The 20,319-nt window shown below is 38.7% G+C and overlaps 1 protein-coding gene across 2 annotated transcripts; it reads right to left on the bottom strand.

Moving 5' to 3' along the window:
- Positions 1-6,621: 6,621 nt before the first annotated feature.
- On the bottom strand, positions 6,622-11,241 carry LOC148024715 (TATA-box-binding protein). Of its 2 annotated transcripts, XM_087694365.1 has the most exons (9): positions 10,568-11,241; positions 10,171-10,258; positions 10,026-10,097; positions 8,056-8,106; positions 7,818-7,862; positions 7,649-7,741; positions 7,424-7,525; positions 7,259-7,332; positions 6,622-7,176 (listed from the first exon to the last, which is right to left on the bottom strand). In XM_087694365.1, coding segments are annotated over exons 1-9 (603 nt in total). In that variant the 5' UTR covers positions 10,645-11,241; the 3' UTR covers positions 6,622-7,175. The 2 variants fall into 2 exon arrangements, with proteins under 2 accessions (XP_087550491.1, XP_087550489.1); XM_087694363.1 differs by having other exon boundaries at positions 6,622-7,332.
- Between the last annotated feature and the right edge of the window lie 9,078 nt (positions 11,242-20,319).

Genomic DNA, 20,319 nt, shown 5'->3' with positions numbered 1-20,319 from the left:
AGGATATAGCTACACTTGGAAGCATAGAATGTTAAATGAGACCCATGGCTTATAATTGCATCTACTATGACATCTCCATCCTAGTCCCGAATTCAATACAATCTCACTGAGAGGCCAAACACATAGACCCATCAAAAATGATGTTATTTCCCCTTAATTTCCCAGGGGTCCTAAGGTCTCTTGTCTCTCCCCTTTATTAATCTATAGGACAACATAATGTAAATATCAATTGAGCTTAGATAGTTTTTTTCTCCTCGTGTCCTTTCTTTTTTGTGATTTGTGAAAACTTAGTTATTATATGTGTGTTGTAAACTATATTTTGTTTATGCACGACATAAAAGATTAGATTCACTCACACTAGGATACATACCATTGGTAACATTTAAAATTTAGTGTGATTGTTGAGAATCTAAGTCACTCAAGGTTTATGAGTAGCAATTTGCCAAATTGAGAATGCACTTTATGCAAGTACTGCTTCTATTTTGTCAAGATTGTATCTAATATTTGTTGTTGCTCTAGCTTTTCAAATTGTAGTTGGGGATGCATGTATGGGGGTTGTATTCAATGGTCTTTTGAGCCCTACATGTGATATTTATTCACTGGTCACAATGCAACAACCAAGCTATGCTATTTTGCGACCAAGAATATACTAGTTCTTTGTCACAAGGAAGGAGAATGCCATGCACAGAAAGGCAAACCGATATGCATAGCTTACATGAACTCAAATCCCATTAAATAATGTTTATATGTGCATAATGCATGAACTATAACCAAAAATTTGTTGTCATAAGTATTATACTTAAGCTCAATATGATTAGGTTTACAATTTGAAAAGGAAATCATATGTGAGTCTTGCACCAAAACATCACCAAACTAAAGCCACTTGTAGTAGTAACAATTCAAAAGAATGATCGAGTAAAAGTAGACAATAACAAGATTAAGACCCAATAGGGAGTACAAACTACTACATAGCCAGATATGGATGTGGTCAAAGGGACCAAAAAACAAGCACAACCAAACATTGCCTAGCCTTCATGACAATATCATGATACTCAAGATAGATGTCATGCACAACAAATGATGCACAAAGAAATCAATGTCTTAAATATTATCACTATTGCAAATTATTAGCATGTTCTTACTTTCTTTACCAATTCTTACATGTAGCCACATTTTTGCATGTCTCATAGAGAAGGTGAAATGTTGCACATTTGTGATCAATCTAATGCTAGATGGCAACAAGAAACAAGAACTCATTGACCAAAGCACATTATCAAAACAAAAATGAGAATGCATCATAACATTTCATACTTTCAAATAGTACAACTTTCCAAGAAACGACTATTTCCCACATATTACCCATCAAATGAATGGCAAAAATTTGTAACAATACATTGAAAAATTAAAGAAAATGAGAGTGCTTCAAAGCCTGTAACCACATTTTCATTGCAAGATTATTCATTACACAATATATAGTAATATATATAGTCCAAGGTCCACAAAAAAGCATGCCAGAATATGGATAAGGGAGTCTTTCTATCCTCAAAGTACAATCAACCCTCCTATTGTATGATTTCCATGATAATATCTTATATTCGGAAAGTTCCATGACTGGGACTCATATAGAACTTTTAAAGAGTAAGCTCTATTGCAAACTCTCTTCTTCTCTCCAAGCATTATTTAAACATGATAAACATATCATTGGTCTTACTTATTTTGTTATATGGGGAACAAGTTTGTCCACACAACAAAGCATCTCATTCAAAAGCAGCATACTACCTAAATTCTGAGATTTCAATAAGTCAAGGTTCCAAAGTAGCCCAATGATAATTCATGTAGCTAGAGGGCATGTCTAAATGCAGGTCTTTTTTTGAAGCTAATATTTAGAATTCACTCAATTTAGTGATGTTTTTGTGTATATTTATTGCAACATTAAGGTATCAATGTGGTATTTGACACTTACATTTGTTTCAATAAAGATACATTTCATTGGATTATGCACTAATGAACATTAATGAGTTTAGGTCTTTCACCATTAAAAGCATCATTAAAATTGGCATTAGGAATTGGTTGACAGGAATCTCACTTGCAAAATGCGGGCATTTAAGATGCACCTGGGCTGTGGAGAGAAAGCACACCAAGAGGGCCATCGTGAGGGGGAGAGAATGCTAGGCTACTCTAATGGGGGAAGGGAAGCCTAAACAAGGACTTCAAGGATAACAACATACCCAGGGTCGAAGGTAAGGTCAAGGGCAAGAGCATACCCAAGGTTGGAGGCAAGGTCAAGAACATACCCAAGTTTGGAGGCAAGGCCAAGAGCATCCCCAAGGTCTAAGGAGGATCAGCATCATCAATAATCAAGTAGTCATTACAAGAGTAACTCTAGCCATTGATTGACCCAAATTCACTAGTCACTATGTTGTTGTGGCCTCTCTCATTATGTGTGGTCTGGCCTCATGCCAATTTTCGAGAAGTCAATGCCAATAAATTAAGTGTTAGTTATTACCTTGTTCAAGCTTCATTGCTTGGTTTTAACTCCTCTAAAGCTCTCAAGAGTCTCACCCCTATCTCTACTCAATGTAAACCCATTGTTATTGGAAAGACTTGTATGTTTTGAATGCTCAATATAATTGAGAGTTTCTAGAGTTGCATACATGTGTGTCCTTTATAAGTAGTTGATTAAGTGTTGTAGGAATATTGAGACAATTGTTTCAAAAACTAAATAACACCATTTACATTTTGACCAGGGCAATTATACTTTATACATTCTTAATACAATTGGCAAGTGATACTATGTGTCTAGTTTACAACATGCTACCAATCATTCTAACCTAAAAATTTGTTTTCTATGCTAGTGATTCTTTTTCCTTCTACATACTTCTTGCAAGGTTTTCACTCCTTCCTTTTGTATACTCGTTATTAACCTTTCATAGAGGGCATGCAATACACATTTGTTGGCACTCCTTCCTTCTATATGATTGTTATTAACTTTCATAAAGGGCATGTTATACAACAATTTTGGCAAAGAAAATAAACAAGGCTTGTGAACTTTGTAAAAGATACTAGCTAAAATTATGTTACATCGATATTCATTTACTAAGACCTTGTTGTTACGAATGAACAAATGACTCTTATCTTTGTGAATTAACAAAAAAATGTAATTTTTTTGAGAATGGTAGGAAGAAATATTTACTAGCCGTGGTCGAAACCCTAACCTTGACCCTAATTTCAAGCCTTAAAAGGGGCTATTAAAACCTTGATCTTGACTTGAAGAATAGAATGATGATGAATCATATGCAAATATGATAGAGGATTCCAACATAATGGAATGACAAGCTCCAAAGATGAGGGCAGTTGATAAAGAGGTGGTACAAACATGAAGTTGGAGGGGTCTAGAGCTTCAATGTGGACATAGTTGGAGGTGGTACAAACATGAAGTTGGAGGGGTCTAGAGCTTCAATGTGGACATAGTTAAGTGGGAAGTTTGCATGGAGATGTTCCAAATCCAAAGGGGTATGGACTTCAAAGGATCTCCATACACACATTAAAGCACTACAACCAAATAAATCACCTTCCCATCTTAGCCACTTCCTTCTTGGCATCTTTGAACTTGTGTTTTTGTTATATTAGCATACTCTATTCAAAGTAGGGGCCAACTTAAGAGAATAAAATCTTCTTTGATGTGCTCTCTCTCTCTCTCTCTCTCTCTCTCTCTCTCTCTCTCTCTCTCTCTCTCTCTCTCTCTCTCTCTCTCTCTCTCTCTCTCTCTTTGTGGTTTCATGTGGTCATGGATTTAGGTAAGGGTGTCAAGATAGATGGGACTAGGTTTTTTAACAAGATCATAGCAATAGGGAGCCATTTAGGGGGTCAAATTTTTAGGGTCACGTTGGCATTAGATTAGCTTTTTGTTGGGGGAATAAGATGGAACTTCAAGCAAGATTTTCAAAGCAAACAAAAACACAAGTGAAGCTTGTCAAAATATAAGACAATTTGATACTCACTTGAAAAACTCACCAACAATAGTAGGTTAACTCCATATTTTAAACAAGAAAATGGATTCACAATAGGATTAGTTTGCATCTAAAACCATACATGTTTGTATCTATGAAAAGAATACTATGTGCTTAAACCAATTGTAGTAGTTCTGAGAAAGTGCTAAGTATATAAATAACACAAAAGCTAAAACCCCTCTTGAACTAGCAAGACAAGGCGGCAAATATAAGTTTTAATCCACAACAAGCTCCTTCATGTTGCTTTCGAGTAATATGAATAAGATCGTCATAAAGAAGTCATCAATTGAACATGCCTTTGTACATCCAATATCACCAAGGACAATAATTTGCCTTGTATGGCACCATGGAGAAGACTCCTTACACTTTTTTTGCCTACCTTATACAAATGGCACCATAATTTGCTTTAGGCAAAAAAAAATTACTAAAATGTTCTCTCCCCCTCATGCAAGCTTAGATTTTGGTGATTAAAAAGTCATTTTGGGGGTTTTTGTCTAAATCTAAAATTTTACACCACATTCTTTTTGTGACATTTATTTCTAAATCAATTAAGACAACACAATGTTGCAAGCCAAAAACTCTCTAAAAGTTATGAAATATCACATGCTTTCGAGATGTTTACTAATGCTATTTTGATACATGATTTTTGAGAATGTTTTAAGGAATGTAAGATATCTTCCATAAAGGGCATATCTTCCATAAAGGGCATCACCTAAGGAAATACCTTTACGCGTAAAGACGCATGACCTCTCATTGATAATATAACATACATTTCGAATATTTAAATTTTAGGAATTTTTTAGGGGCTACCATTTGGAATTATGGTGTAGGCAACAACTTTGTTGCCATAGGTGCAACAAGAGCCCCATGTGACTACCAAGCTACCTAAAATTGTGTAATATACATTCTAAATTCTTGATGACACACTTGTCACAGGTATAACCTCTCATTAATAATAGAATATGGATTTTGAGGTTTAAATTTAAGGAATTTTTTAGGGGCTACCATTTGGAATCATGGTGTAGGCAACAACTTTGTTGCCATAGGTGCAACAAGAGCCCCATGTGACTACCGAGCTACCTAGATTTGTGCAATGTACATTCTAATTTCTTGATGGCAAACTTGTCACAAAGGGACAACTAAGCATTTATCTTGTCATTATTTATGCCATATCAATGACGACTTATGTGGAGTTAAATTTGGCATGGACCTACATCTATCCTTCTTGCAACATTGTGTTATCAACACACAATTACTACACCCCATATTTGCTTAGGGTTTACCTAGTGAAAAGTCTTCCAAGACCATTACACATTAAGAGTCATTATTACTAATAATGGACATAGGCAAGATCTAAAGTTAGAACATCCCTCTAGCACATGATCTAACTAAATCCAAAATTTTGAAGCTTTCCTTTATCAAAATAAGGCGACTTAGTTAAAAGACTCCATCAATCACAAATCATTGTGGCCCCAAAACCTCCGTTGACAGATGTTATCTATGATTAGTATTTGCTTATGCTCTCCTATTTTACTTGAAGAATGACAATGGGATGTAGTTGATTCAAGAAATTTTTTTCTAAACCTTTGAAGTCACTATTCTTTAGCAATACAAGTACACTAGGTTACAATGGGTGCTAGAAAAATATGTTCGAAGAAGAGCATTAAGAAAGAGATCCACACAAGGGACAACCATCAAACAAGATTCTTCACGAGGGACATGAGAACCCCATTGTACATCATAGTCCAAAATAAGAATACCTATGATACAAATAGGTAGTAAGTACCCCTCATTACCAAAGATGAAATTAATACCTTAGCTTTTGAGAATAACCCTAACTTTTGAGTATAACACCTCAACACCACATTGTACATCGGTCCAAAATAAGAATATCTATGATACAAATAGTTAGTAAGTACACCTCTCATTACCAAAAATGAAATTAATACCCCTTCGCTTTTGAGAATAACCCTAACTTTTGAGTGTAACACCTCAACACCACGCAGAAATTCGAATATTTCCATTGTAGCAAACCAAACTTTCAACAGCCGAGGACCTCTCATAGACAAACACATAGGAGAAGACAAAAAGATTTTAAGCTAGCCTATTAATGCAGATCCTTTAAATGTTCTATCCTAATAATCAATTGTTAGAATAGCCTATTAATGCAGATCCTTTAAATGTTCTATTCTAATAATCAATTGTTAGAATAGAGCTCATTAGGAAATAATCTGTTCCATGGGTTCAAATCCAGTTTTCTCAAATTAATAGTCTTTCGTCACAAATCTGATTGCCCAAAGCATGCCCAAACAAAATCTAGTCTTCGTTCAAAGACATGCTTTTTAGTATTGACCAAACCCCCGTCATTTTTCTAATTTTTTGCTCAGCAAGAAGCAAAAGGAAGCAAGATTTGTTCAGACAGCAGGATGCCATATAATTAAAGATTCGTGCTTGTTTGTTCAACGACCATGTGTAATGAATGCTATAATTGTCACTTCTGATCCTCGGTAGTTCAGAATTGACAATTGTCTGTGTACTATAAACCTATTTATAAGTTCAACACACTGATATCAGTAGGTGCTAAGACAAATTTAGGCCAACAACTCAATACTTCACAATGACAGGTTGATGACCCATGAGCCAAGTCCAATTGTAAACCTGAATTGCTAAAGGTCGAACAAGTGATTGCGAATCAAAACTTACTGATTTATCTTTACAATGAGAACCTCCTTAATTGTGTAGTCACATCATGCAAAAAGAGGCACATAATGCCACTTCCAACTTTACAGGATTCTCAATTCGACATTCAATAGCCGCCTTTCATTTGCACTCACAACTCACATCCGCAATCTTCGCAAAATGACCATGCGCCATAAAGAGGCCTGTGAATGAAGATGTGCCATAGAGGCTCACAGGCCAATACAGAGCATACGTGGAAGAAACCTTAGAAACAGAAAAGAGCTTTACAATGGCACATGCATGTCAGTTCCCAACCCTTGCCAATATAATCAAAGTCCTTCGGACTCTGCATATTCAGCAGCAAACACAGACGGATCCAATTTCTTCATGGCACTAGCCAATCATCTCCTGGATCTTGTTGACAGTAGACACTATGCTCAAAGTGAAACCAGACAAGGGCAGGTGATGCTTCTTGCCAGGAGTATCTCTACAAAAGTCCAAAGCAGTCAGCAGACACAAACAATACAAATTCACATAATATAGACATGATTTGAATGCTGGAAGTATACCATTGCTGGACCTTCCTGAACTCCGTCAAGACAGGATAGATGTTCTCAAATGCTTCATAAATTTCATCCCTGACCTGAGGAAGCCATGCCACATAATTGGTACATGGAAAACAGAAAAAAGGAAATATTATAATGAATTTCAAATATGGCAAGGCTCTTCTGTACCTTGGCACCTGTTAGAACTATCTTTCCGGAAACGAATATGAGCAATACAATCTTAGGTTGCTTCATTCGATATATAAGTCCCGGGAACAGTTCTGGCTCATACTACAAATGAGAGAGAAAATGTCATAACCACTGATGCTATTGCACTATGGCATCTAAATTCCAGAACCACCAAAGCAATCTGTTTATGGATGCATAATTTCAAGTGAGCGAAAAAGTTCTTACACTTGAGAAATGCCCATGAGCGTAAGCCAAACCTTCCAGCCTTATGGGAAATTTCACATCACAAGATCCAACGATATTTTGAATTTTGAAATCCTGCAAAAGTGATGGCATTAGTAGACACGCACAGCTCAATCTTGACATCATATCCTGCATCCTGTTACTCACTTACCTTGAATTGGGCAGGGAAACCAAGTTTTTGAATGATTCGAGCATACTGTGTCAAAGAGAAGAAAACTTGCTCAGGCTTCAGCTAATTCAAGCTCTCTCTCTCTCTCTCTCTCTCTCTCTCTCTCTCTCTCTCTCTCTCTCTCTCTCTCTCTCTCTCTCTCTCTCACATACATAGATTATTTATATATCAAGATTTCTATTAAACAGAATAGAATCGGATGCCTGAAGCACCTTAATACCTTTCTTGCAGCAAGTTTGGACTGTTGCTCACTTTTGGCTCCCGTGCACACCTGCAAATTCAGGTGATCAGATACTTGATAGACTCAATTGAAAACAAGATTTATTACTATGAAATTAGGTTCAACTTGGACCGAGATGGGATCTATGAGCCAGCTATTTCATGTTCATTGTAACAAGGGACAGAGTACTTGCATGCTTTAGGCACTAAACTTCCAATCTTCACAAAAGCCTATCGGCACAATTTTATATCTAGATTTGAGGTTATAATGTCCAGCTTTATCTTTCCCAAGAAGAATCTATTACATTGCAGATACCAATGTATCATCACTAAGGTCAAAATTGAAGTGCAAGACCCTGCTACATAAAATGAAACATGTCAACGGGGCATAATGGGATGACATCTCCTTGGCTGTGTGCTCAACAGAGATGCCAAGTGTAAGGCTAATAAAGTAGGCACTTTGGTGGGATATAATGCAAAAGCTGAAGAAAGTGCTGATCTCTCACATGGAAAGGCATCCAGCCTCTTGCTCATATAATCGGAATCTCGCTGCAGCCTGCCCTATCTACCTCCTGAGAGTCCAACTACAATGACAAGCACTCTGGTGGGATATGATGCCAAAACAAAAGAAAGTGCTGGTCTCACAGATACACATAAGAGGGCCTCTTGCCTCTTGCCTCTTGCTCGTGCAATCCAAGTCTCACTGCAACCTGCCTTATCTAGCTCTTGAGAATCTAACTACAGCATAAATGGTGAACAATGATACATGATGCAAGTATAAACTCCTGAGCGAATTTATCATTCATTCACATATAAACACAGTCAGTGACAGGCCAAAATAATATCATTGCCCTGCAAGTAGAGCTGTATGATTCCGATGTCAGAATACACGTTCAAGTCCCATCTGAAGTGTTTTTTTAAGGATGCTCATGGCAGGGACTTGCACAGCCTGCTGAGCAAGGAACCAAAAAATATTGTAGCCCTGCCAGTAGAGCTGTGGGATTCCAATGTCAGCTTGCGTGTTCATGTCCCAAGTCTGAAGTGCTTTTCAAAGCAAGCTCATGGCTGGAACTCTTTCTATGAGGATGCCAGCAATGGCCTCAGCAACTTTCCAATGCTATTACTCAGGAGCCATATGAGATGTCCATGATATTACTAAGGACCTACCGAGTCCAGTTGGGAGATGTAACTAGGTAACATTCACTCATGAACTTGCATATTAGCAATTATCAGCAAAGGGTTAGAGTTTATAACAGTAAGGGACTAACTGACCAATAAGTCAGTTCAATTTCACCTCGCTTTGGCATAAGTTTGCATATGAGATGCCCACACTACTACCAAGGAGCTACCATGGTCCAGTTGAAGATGTAAATGGCATTCACTAATAAGCTTGTAGATTACTGGCTGACGTCAGTTTCAGTTTTCATAGATTTCAGTCTCCCCTGGCTTTGGCATATGTTCAGCCTAAAATAGCTGATATAGGATACAGAAGAAAATGTCGGCTGTGCTAAATAATAGCTCGTATAGTTGTTTATTGCTGCCAATCCAGCTCGGCTCTCCAGCTGTAAAATTACCTACAGTAATTTTGTTTATTGCTGCCAAGCCAGCTCAACTCTCCTACTGCAAAGCTATTAACAATTTAATATCTTGAATTGACCGACCCCTCCAGACCAGCTCTCAAAGTTGGTTGAAACAAACAAGCTCTTGGGAATATGAGTCAACAAGTTGCCTTTGTACATTTTAGGGCACATTGAAAGGCAAAGAAGTTGAAACGCTTACAAAGTGGTTCACACATGCAACTTTCCTGCAGGCATTCTATTGACAGCACAGTTATGCACATTCTACTGTTGTTCATCAAACTTAACAACAATGTAAATGGCCTCGTTCCTATGTCAGCCTTCAAGCTTTACAACAGCACGGTTACCATCATTCAAAGTCAAATCACATATGAAACCTTCCAACATTACTTACCATTTTGCCTGATGCAAAAATAAGAGCTGTTGTCTTTGGCTCTCTTATCCGCATGATGACAGCCGCAAAACGCTGTCATTTGCAGACGCAGTCAGTGAGCGTGTAAGTGCAGAACGATGAACTCAATATTTGGTTACAAGCAAACCTTTGGGTTGTATTCTGCATTCCTTGCGTGCAGAGCAATGGTCTTTAAGTCCAGTTTGCAGTCCATATTTACCGTTGATACTATATTCCTGCAACCCCCAAAATAGCAATAGTAAAAACTCAAGCGTCCACAGAGCATCTATCTATACCTCAAGAATACCTGTTACTTTAGATGCATATCATTCAGATGTCAGAAGTGGAGTCATGCATAGACAAAGCCGATACCCTCTTGCATATCATTCCAAAGTCAGAGGCAGAGACCAAAAGATTAAGCATATTTCCTAGAAAGGATCCCAAGCGCATCATGCTACATAGATCACATAGCCATTGCAAACATAAAAATAGAAAAGCCAAGCTACTGAGAAAAGATTCAACTCAATCGCAAAAGGATTGCTTACTGCAGAGTGGGTACGATGCCTGAGGGATGCCTATTGGGGTCGATTGGCTGGCTTCCTTCAAGTGTCATTTCAGCCATATATTGCGAGTACTCTGAAAGCCAGCTACAAAAGATGGCGCAGAAAAAACCTGTGGGATCCTCCCTGATTCACACGAAACGATAAGAATGCTACACCGCGAGACACGGGCTGTAGATTTCTCCTTCTGAGAGGGTGTACACGGCCTTCTCCTTCCGTCAGGGCACACAGCACAGCAATGCCCGGATAAGCACCGTAGCAGTTGCGATTCCACTAATAAATCCAGACGAATGGGTTCATTTGGCTATGATCTTCATCCAAATGGCGGCAATCGGACAGGAAGAGGGACATGAACGACACTGTCCCGTTCGCAAAACCTGTCTGCGTTCTTGACGGTTAGGGATTCGGTCAGAGAACGATGGAAGGAGTAGCAACGATACAGGACTCGCCCTAGGGTTTGGACTGCGGAAACGCAGTGGACAGACAGCACGAAGGGATGACAGCACGAAGGGATGGGGGGTATATATGTCTCTCTCTCTCTCTCGCTATATATATATACATCGATGAGATGAGCCTCCCCCCTCAAGAGAAGTGAAGATGACAGAGAGATGTGCAGAGAAGGGAAGGGAGGAAGAAGAATCAGTAAGGTCGTCCTTTATATGCTTTACTTATTTAACCCTACATTATATATAGCGCGAGAGACCCCTAGCCGCATATTTTGTAGCTTGTGGGCGGTCTCCCCCCCCTCGAGGCCTGCTCGGTGGCCAGGCTCCTATAGGCTATAAACTCCTTTTCATAAGTATATACACATTCACTTGTGATGTACACATTTACGTTTTTTTTCTTTTTTGAAAATGCAAAGAATTTGTATTTCCCAATAAGGAAAAAAAAAAGAAAAGAGTGCATTCAAACAACCACGGAGGCAAGAACCATCCTCACCACCTCTTCCAGTGTGCAAGTTCACACCAAATGTCAGAGGCAAGAAGGTAGGGTGTTGATTGATGCATGCATGCCATCACCATTGGCAACATTGATGGAGGTCCACATTTGCCACTAAAAAGAGAGCAATAGAGCTAGATTTCCAAGGCGCACGGGGTCACCAACACAAAAGTGGAACACACACACACACACACACAGAGAGAGAGAGAGAGAGAGAGAGAGAGAGAGAGAGAGAGAGAGAGAGAGTTTTCCACCAATCAAATGCTACCATGGAAGGAACACACCCATGCAAGCTTCTCTTGCCTCTGCCCATGTGAACTCGACCAAAGTTACATACGAAAGTGGAAAGGGTTCACTATGAATCAAACTCCATAAATAGCCAATGCACAAGTGTATCATCCCATATACACAGAAGGTTTAGTATGGGAAACAAAATAACCATGTATCCATGTAGGCTTATCATTGCTTATCCTAAGAGGCATACATAAGAAGGCAAACACAAAGACTAGGCAAATTAGAGGGAAGATGATTAGCAAATCATGTATTTAATATTAGCTTAGAATAGTTTCTGCAATCTTTTATAGCCCACTCAAATAACCTAGGCATATGGAATTCAAAACTTAGGACACGTTGAAATCTTGGGTCGAATCTATTGATGTGGCATGCAACTATTGTTGCGGTGCACATAATGAATGGAAACTAGCTTGTATAAGCTACAAAACTACATTCCAATCAAAAGTTAACATCAATGACCACATCTATATGTTTGAACCACTAAAGTCTTTTTAAGTGTACCTTGCTTTTTATTTACTTGTTAACTTCCCATGCACATGACATGTACATCATAGGCACGGGCTAACATGGGATACAAATTAAGCTAAACCCATAGCCAAAAAGCTAAAGTCATAATTCATCTCATGCACATGTCTTTCATGTAGACAAAAGAAGATTTTCCAAAATACAATCCCAAAAATTATGTGTGTTAATTAGGAAATGCCACATCATCGTATGATTCCCCTTACTTGTTTACATGGACATTACCAACCTCTCACAAGTACTTTATTTTTTCCCTCATGTGCATGAGGTATGAGCACTCATTGTGTAGCTTGGCAACTTGTTATTGATCTTAACAATTACACAAAAGAACTAATATCAAGAAAATAATAATAATGTGTAACTTTATCAATGAGGCTTTTTGAAACCAAATGAGCAACCCACACACACACACATAGCTCGTCTACCAACTTATGCAAATAGCTCTACCACATGCTCCAACCAAGCTACCACGGGCTGTGGTAAGTGGTGAGCCCTTGTCAACATTGACATCTTGCCACAATCTTTAGCACATGGATGTATGAACTTTGATTGTCCAAAAAAACAAGTGGTGGAGACATATGTTTCAAGTTTGACTAGAAAAGATTAATTTGTCAAGGGATGGAAGAGGAGGCCAACCAAGGACTGCAAGAGGCAAATTTTCTCAACTTAGCAAGTGTAAGCCCAACATCCATTTTCAATCACTAAAAAAGAATGCAGTTACCTCTTTAAGGATGAGATTGTAAAAGGAAATGTTGTGGGCAAGGCTTTCTCTCTTATCCCAATACATAATCATTGGCTTGTTTTTAACAAGAGTACGATTGTCAACTCCCACAAATCAAACATACAAGGTGGAATCTTGAAGGTTTTCACTAGGCCTAAAACCTTCATGAGCACTTTTTGCTGCATTTCTCCAACTATTGTGTGTTGCATTGAATTGAACTTGAAGTCTCACAAATTAAGAGAAAGGTCACATTGTGAGGCTATCTTGAAGAAAATGCTATATCGGAACAACATGTTAGAGAACTATTGATTCTCCTCTAGCATGCTGTAGGCTTTGCAAAAGAATAGCTTGGCATTATATTAATAAGATACTGCTTTGCCACAAGGTATGAATACATAATGATATGGCACTTTGAAATGCTAAAATTTGGTAGGATGATGTCCAAAGAACATACTGACAACACTTTGTTTTCAGCCTCATTTTCTACATGTATAGTTGCTGAAATTTTAGCCATAGTGTCATTAATATTCAGCCCATAAAAGATACCTAAAATGCCTTCATTTTCAACTAACATACCCAATGCTTTTAGTTCCTTAGTAGCCTGTTTCATAAATATGCATTTAGCCTTGCATATAGCTTCCATTGGCTTAAACCAACATGAACTCTTTGCTGTAAACTGAGAGTAACCAATAGTAAATACATGCTTCATTCCATCAAGAGGTGAGTACACCTCTGAACAGCACTATTGTAGCCCCGCATTACAATAGTGCTTAATGAAAATCCAGGTCATATAATTACCTTGCATTTGGAGCCAAAGGAGACTCTCGAAGCGTATCCCGATTTCTAGGATGATTAACACAAACAGTGAGAAATTGGATTGCTTTCCTCCCATCCTTGCTTTTGACTCTTGCATAAGCAAGTCCATCATCAAGCACCTTTGTTTCCATATGCATTCCTATAATATAGGGCTGTCCCAAAATCATTGCATATGAGGAATTATCTTACACAAAGAAGTGTTGCTCTTCTTGTACATCACCAATTGTCACTTTTACATTAGGACATGCAACATAAAGCTCTCCTGAAGAATTATTTGCAGCCCCTGTACGCCAACCGTGATCAGTGTCTATAGGCCATGCACCATTTTCATACAATCCACGCTCAATGACATTTATCTCAGACCCATGGTCAAGTAAAGCATTACAAGGAGTTTCATGTTCCCCTATTTTTACTACCGTTTCAGTGGTCGCCCTGGTCTAATGCTTTCTTGTGTAGTGACTTCGAGGAATAAATGCACTAGTGGTATCACCAAGAAATTGACGCTTCCTCTTAATTATGTCAATGATCTCATCATGAAATTCTCGCTTGGTGATGCCAAGAACCTCTCCTAAGGTGAATTCCACCCGATTGTTAAGATCCGTTCTTCAAGAACCTTCTTAAGATCTGTGGCTGTCTCAATGTCAGATTACAACTTATATCATGGTTGCTTGCCCTTCTTTTTGCCCTCTTGACTGACCTCTTCCATAACATGCTTGGGAGGTGGCTGATTTGTAGCTTTAGGCTGATCCACACTTCTTCTTGTCACTCTTTTAGATGTCCCTGCAATATCTTAATCTCTCTTTCATTTTTCTTCCACAAGTACATCCGAGTTTTGTACTTTTGCTAAATATGCATACACTGAATATGCAGCTACCGGTGATTCCCAACCAGTTATGCCACAAATGTCTTGCCTTGCATAAGACATTTCACTATCAGTGACCTTTCTCTTTTCAGTTGCATGTCAAGCATGTGTCCATATTTCAACCTTTGGACCAACCATCACTAGGCCATGCATTCTATCCAACTGTAGACCAAAAGCAGAAGCATGTACCACGGCATAAGCATTTTGAACTGCCAAGTCTTCCAACAACTTCTGCATACCTCCCTTTTCGAAATTCAAAGCAAGAGGAAATCCCATTTCTTGTGTATGGATCTTGCCATCTTTCCAAAAGATGAGCTGTCATGCCAAGGTCTCGTGATAGGCAGCACAATCCATTCTCTCATGCTGCAAACTATCACACCACATACATCTTTTTCCTAGCTTAGGGGCTGCTGCCTGTCCCCTTTCCTCTTGTCCTTTTTCATCCAATTTTGCAACCGTCAATTGAAGATCCCACATGCCTTTGACCAATTCATCTAAGACATCTTTCCTAACAGAGGGAACAATAGCAGGCACAGCCATAAGGTTAGCCACAGATGTAGGTGGCTTACTAGATGCATCAACCGTCTTGCCCGTAATAGTGGGCAACCTAGAGACATGCAATCTTTCTCTTCTTCTATGCTTCTTCACAAGTGCAGTAACAGCTTCCTTGACATGTCTCCACTCTGTTTTAAGACCTGTCTCTGTAGTCTGATCCTCTAGCAAATCGTCAAGCTTCTCTTGAAGCTTAGGATCAGTTGCCTATAGAAACAATTCAAAATTTTGACTTGCAAGAGCTTGTTGTTCTGCAAGATCCAACTGCTCAAATCGACTTTCAAATTCTCTTAACAATTATATAGCCACAAGACCCTTTTTGGGTTGTAAAACCTACTCTTGAAAAGTCTTGCACGTAATCAAACTAGTATCTTCAATGTAAAATTCTTCCCTGAGTGTCTTCTTGAAAGCTACCTAGTGAGCATCTTGCAAGTATAATTCAGTAATATGTGCTTTCGGTTCATGTACAGTAACACGTGCAAAATACCGGCTCTATGCGAGTTGAACCACTCAAAAGAATTCCATCTTTTGAGCATAGGTATGTACATATGCAAATACATTCTTGCCATTGAATAACTTCACCTCACGCTGAACTGCTTGCAAAGCATTCATCACAACACTTTCTATTTGAGCAGAAGCTTGAATCACCTCTTGTTGTTGTTGTACCCACATAAGCATATTCATATTTTGCACCAACTATTGCAAAACATCATTGGAGATCGTGTTCGAAGGTTCTCCCATCTTGTATTTCCTTCTTCTGATGACCTTTCACGTCGAGTTCACCAATGTCGAAGGGGATTTTGTCGAAAGGTCGAATCCACTGGGAATCAGAGGTAGAAGGAAGTAGAGATAGGAGATGGAAGAGAAGATAAATAATACACGAGCTAAACACAATAATGACAAAGAGCAATGAATCAAATCAATATGTATTGACAGAACCTGAAATCCTTTGTTTGGCACTACTCAAAAGCACTCTCCAAGCATTAGATCTCTTGGAGCTCCCTCGTAAAACAAAAACGTGGATAAAAAATAACAACTCCTTCTTTGTTGCTCGAAACCCAAATCTGATGGCTCCGTTGGCTCCGAAAGGGGGGTAAAACCCCAAGACGCCTGAACATAGATCTCCCATATCACTTCTTCTTCCTCTTCCAGTTCAAACTGCAGTTTTCAGCCTGTCAATAGTGATCGTGATATGCGCAATTTTGCCAATCTATCCTTTTTTACGAAAAATCTCATAACTGGCTGAAAAAGCAACTTGCTTTTTGCATGCCATGCTAATCTAGAAGCTTTTTTAACTTTTTCAAAATTTTTACAATAATATCAAAAATAGACTAAAATTATCCAAAAATCTAGTATTTTTGTATAATCCATGCTACTCACACTAGTACTGATGACTCAGATCACATTGACTCTCTAGATCAATAAATAAGTTGAATGATGATGCATTCCATGCTTTTTCACACTGTGTCAGCATAGCATCATGACAACGGGTTTTCATATAAACAATGAGATTACTACATGGATGCCTACTAGTACCATACCAGACACTCAAGGGGGGGACCAAAGGTAGTGTCTTTGGCATTAGTTTGGCAAGAATTGGTACCAAAGGCTACCAACGTGAACAACAAGGCACATGCCAAGGTGTCGTGCATGAAAGGGGGGCTAGATGTCGATCCCATTATGGGATTTTCAACTCAAGACCTCCACTTACTGACTTCTAAGCTTTAGCTAGTTGGCTATCCCTTTAAAGCCTTCCATAACCCTTTGATGAGTATGGAAGCCTCAGTAGGAGTAAATTGACATAAGTTGAACATGATACGATGAAGAGGAAGGCTAGACCAAGCTATGTGCTACCTTCACCTTCTTCAAGCTATGGTGGATGAGAACCACCCAATCTTCTTACAAAATTAGTGAGATTTTAGAGACCCACTTGATGGATAGTTTGATTGCAAGAAAACATGCACTCAAAATTCCCAAACTTTCTTATGCTTTAGGAATAATGCATACATTCTAGGCAACCTTAGGTATTTTAAAACCACTAAGATCCTCTCCCCTCAAAAAGTTATCGGAAAGGGATTCAAGATACACTATGCTCAACTTTGGGGGTGCCAAGAAGCAAGGAAATAAATACAGAAGGTGATGACAACTACTACCATTGCTTTAGAGTTGCTCCAAACCCATGGAAATCCTGATAAGACTAAAAACTTGCCAGTCTCCTAGGCTTTGGCAACCTAGCAGCCACCAAGGTAGATCTTTAGTTAATGTTATGATGCCCTTATTGCTATGATTCACTCTAGAGAGTGAGGCCTTACAAACTTGTAGGCAATCGGAGAAGATAGCCAACAATTAAGGGTCATTTCTAATTGGGCTTCTTTATTCCCATCTAATGGGGTTTTGAAGCTAGTTGTAACATTTGATAGTCACCAGTTGTTTCCTGTAGCATTGCCTGGGTTTCGGAAGATGATAAGTTGAGAGACATAGTTTTTTACATTTTCCTCGCTCAGGGCCTTTTTTGGGAAGCACTTCTTGACTATGACATGTTAAGATCTTGCACTAGGTGATTCAAGGATACTCATTAACCTCCCTCACAGTAGAATCTACACAACATCATTGAAAAACTAAGTGCCATTTACAAAGCGTTTCTCATCAATGGATTCAATTGCCTCTCTAAGTGCCATTTACTATGTGTTTCTCATCAAAGGATTCAAACGCCTCTTGGTTAGATACCTCTTCTAACACATGTTCCCTCTAGATTAATTGGTGTATATTCAAGATGAATTAGCAATTGAGCGTACCTATTTTACTATTTGCCTTTGGGTAGCACCTTATTCTTCTCGTGACCTTTATTAATATTTGAACTTCTATTTGTTGCTTACACACTAAAATCCACGGTCTTTAGCTACCAATGTGGATGCTTTCTTCAATTTCTCATCGACTTCTTAGTTAGGTTAATTGTGAGTAAAATGGCCTTGCTTCAATAGCTTAAAATAAGAATTACATAAATTTGCATAGATAATCTCCTGAATATCGATCTTGATACTAGGGTTTACATAGTGGATTTCTCATAAAGGGGAATCCAATGCCCTTAATGACCCACCAAACATTGGATTGTTTGGTTTACTGCAACCATTGACCCTTTTAATCAATCAAAAGGAACTCTAGTTTCCCTGGCTCATGACTATCTTTACATGGTGAGCTCTTTTTCCTCTCTCCCCCAAATTAAATTGAGAGAAAAATATATATTGTCTTTTCCCTAAATTGTACTAGATTGTTTACTCTCCTCTTTCTCCACTAATCTTTCCAATTCCATGTGCCCTTAGGCAATCAATTGTATAGCCTCCACTAATTTCTCCAATAACTTTTCTATAACATTTTTTGCTCAGTAGGAAGGATTACAATGAGCTGAAGCACTTGTGGAGACAAAGTATAAGACAGATGACAAAAAGGTGAAACCAATTGTTTTGCCACTTCCACCAAAGAGTAAGGGTTTGTATGAAAAAGTGTCAAGGCAACCAAGCTTACGGGATCCTAAAGATATAGGCCATCAATTTACATCTAAAACATTACAGGAATTGAAAGTTGGTGTAGAAGGGTTTCTTTTGCATGTTGAGAGAGATTGTTTTATGCAGCTGTTGGCTAGGCATGGAAAGGCATTTGCATTTCAGCCAAGTGAACTAGGTTGTGTGGATCCAAATGTTGTCTCTCCTATGGTCATATTTACTGTGCCACATGTACCATGGAACTTGAGGCCTATTTGAGTGCCTAAAGCTTACTTGCCAAAGCTGATGGATTTGTTAAATGAAAAGATTCGCATGAAGATCTTGGAGCCCTCTTCAGCCCCGTACTCAAATCACTAGTTTACTGTGCCCAAAAAGAATGTGGCTTTGAGATTTATTCAAGACATGCAACCGGTCAATAAAGTGACCATAAGAAATGTGGGTGCAAGCCCTGTGATTGATGAATTTGCAGAGGCTTTTGCAGGCAGAGCGATCTATTCTTTGGGTGATCTTTATTGGGGTATGATCAGTTTCAGCTTGCAATTGAAAGCAAGGATATCACAACCATGAAGTCTCCCTTGGGGTTAGTATGGATGTGTACTCTCCCACATGGTGCAACAAACTCAGTGGCACACATGACAAATGCTATGAATAGGGTACTCAAGGATTTTATACTACAATTGACAATGCCCTTCTTAATTTTGCAACTGCTGCCTCTATGTCTTCTGACTTCCTTTCCAATTGTCTAATGCGCAAGGCCAACAACTCCTTCTCCCAAGGTAGCACACTCCATGTGACTATCATCTCTTCTATTAGCATGATAGGTTTTTGACCATACATCAATTCTACAGGCATATATCCTATAATGGCACTATGAGTTGTTCTATCAGCCTACAAAGCATAAGGGAGCAATCATGGCCACTCTTTTACCTTCTCTCCACATGCTTTTGCCAATGCCTTCACAATAGGTGGATGACCTCTTTCACTTTTGCCATTTCCTTCAGAGTTATAGGTTGAAGCTAAAGCAAGATTTATCCCCAACTGTGCAAAGAAATCATGAGCTTCATCTACATCCAACTCACCCCTATTTGCTGTCATTTTGCCCACACAGTAATATCTACAAAGGATATCTTCTAAGAGAAAAGTACCACAACATTTGTTGTCTTAGTACATAAAGCTTTCCCTTCCACTTGATTAGTGAAGTCTTCACGGGCAAGCACAAGATACCTCATTTGCCAAATACCTGTAGACATTGTGACCAAATCCACCACTCACTTAAAATGAAGAGACAATGGATATGTGGGATGCAATCCATCCCAATGTCTCATAGATGAATACATTTGACATGTCGTACATGTTTCCACAAAGTGAGCAACATCCTTATACATACCCTGCCACCAATACCTTTCTTTGATCTTTGCAAAAGTACCCCAAACACCTCTATGACCAGCCCACAAGCTTTCATGAAATTCTTGCATAACATTTCCTTGTGAAGCTCTGTCACCCAAAACTCGCAATGACATACCTTGTTTCT

This window comes from Lygodium microphyllum, chromosome 15, assembly GCF_053477565.2.
Source record: "Lygodium microphyllum isolate KBCC chromosome 15, Lygodium_microphyllum_v1.1.10, whole genome shotgun sequence".
NCBI classification, from domain to species: domain Eukaryota; kingdom Viridiplantae; phylum Streptophyta; class Polypodiopsida; order Schizaeales; family Lygodiaceae; genus Lygodium; species Lygodium microphyllum.
The sequence above is the reverse complement of the archived record's forward strand: the minus strand, read 5'-3'. Positions and strand labels throughout refer to the sequence as shown.

Excerpts from the sequence above, each read along its gene's own strand:
- LOC148024715 (XM_087694363.1), bottom strand. The coding sequence starts at position 10,644 with ATGGCTGAAATGACACTTGAAGGAAGCCAGCCAATCGACCCCAATAGG. Across the intron at positions 10,259-10,567 it reads GGCATCGTACCCACTCTGCA|GAATATAGTATCAACGGTAA; the intron begins GTAAGCAATCCT and ends TGGGGGTTGCAG. Across the intron at positions 8,107-10,025 it reads TTTTTGCATCAGGCAAAATG|GTGTGCACGGGAGCCAAAAG; the intron begins GTAAGTAATGTT and ends CTGAATTTGCAG.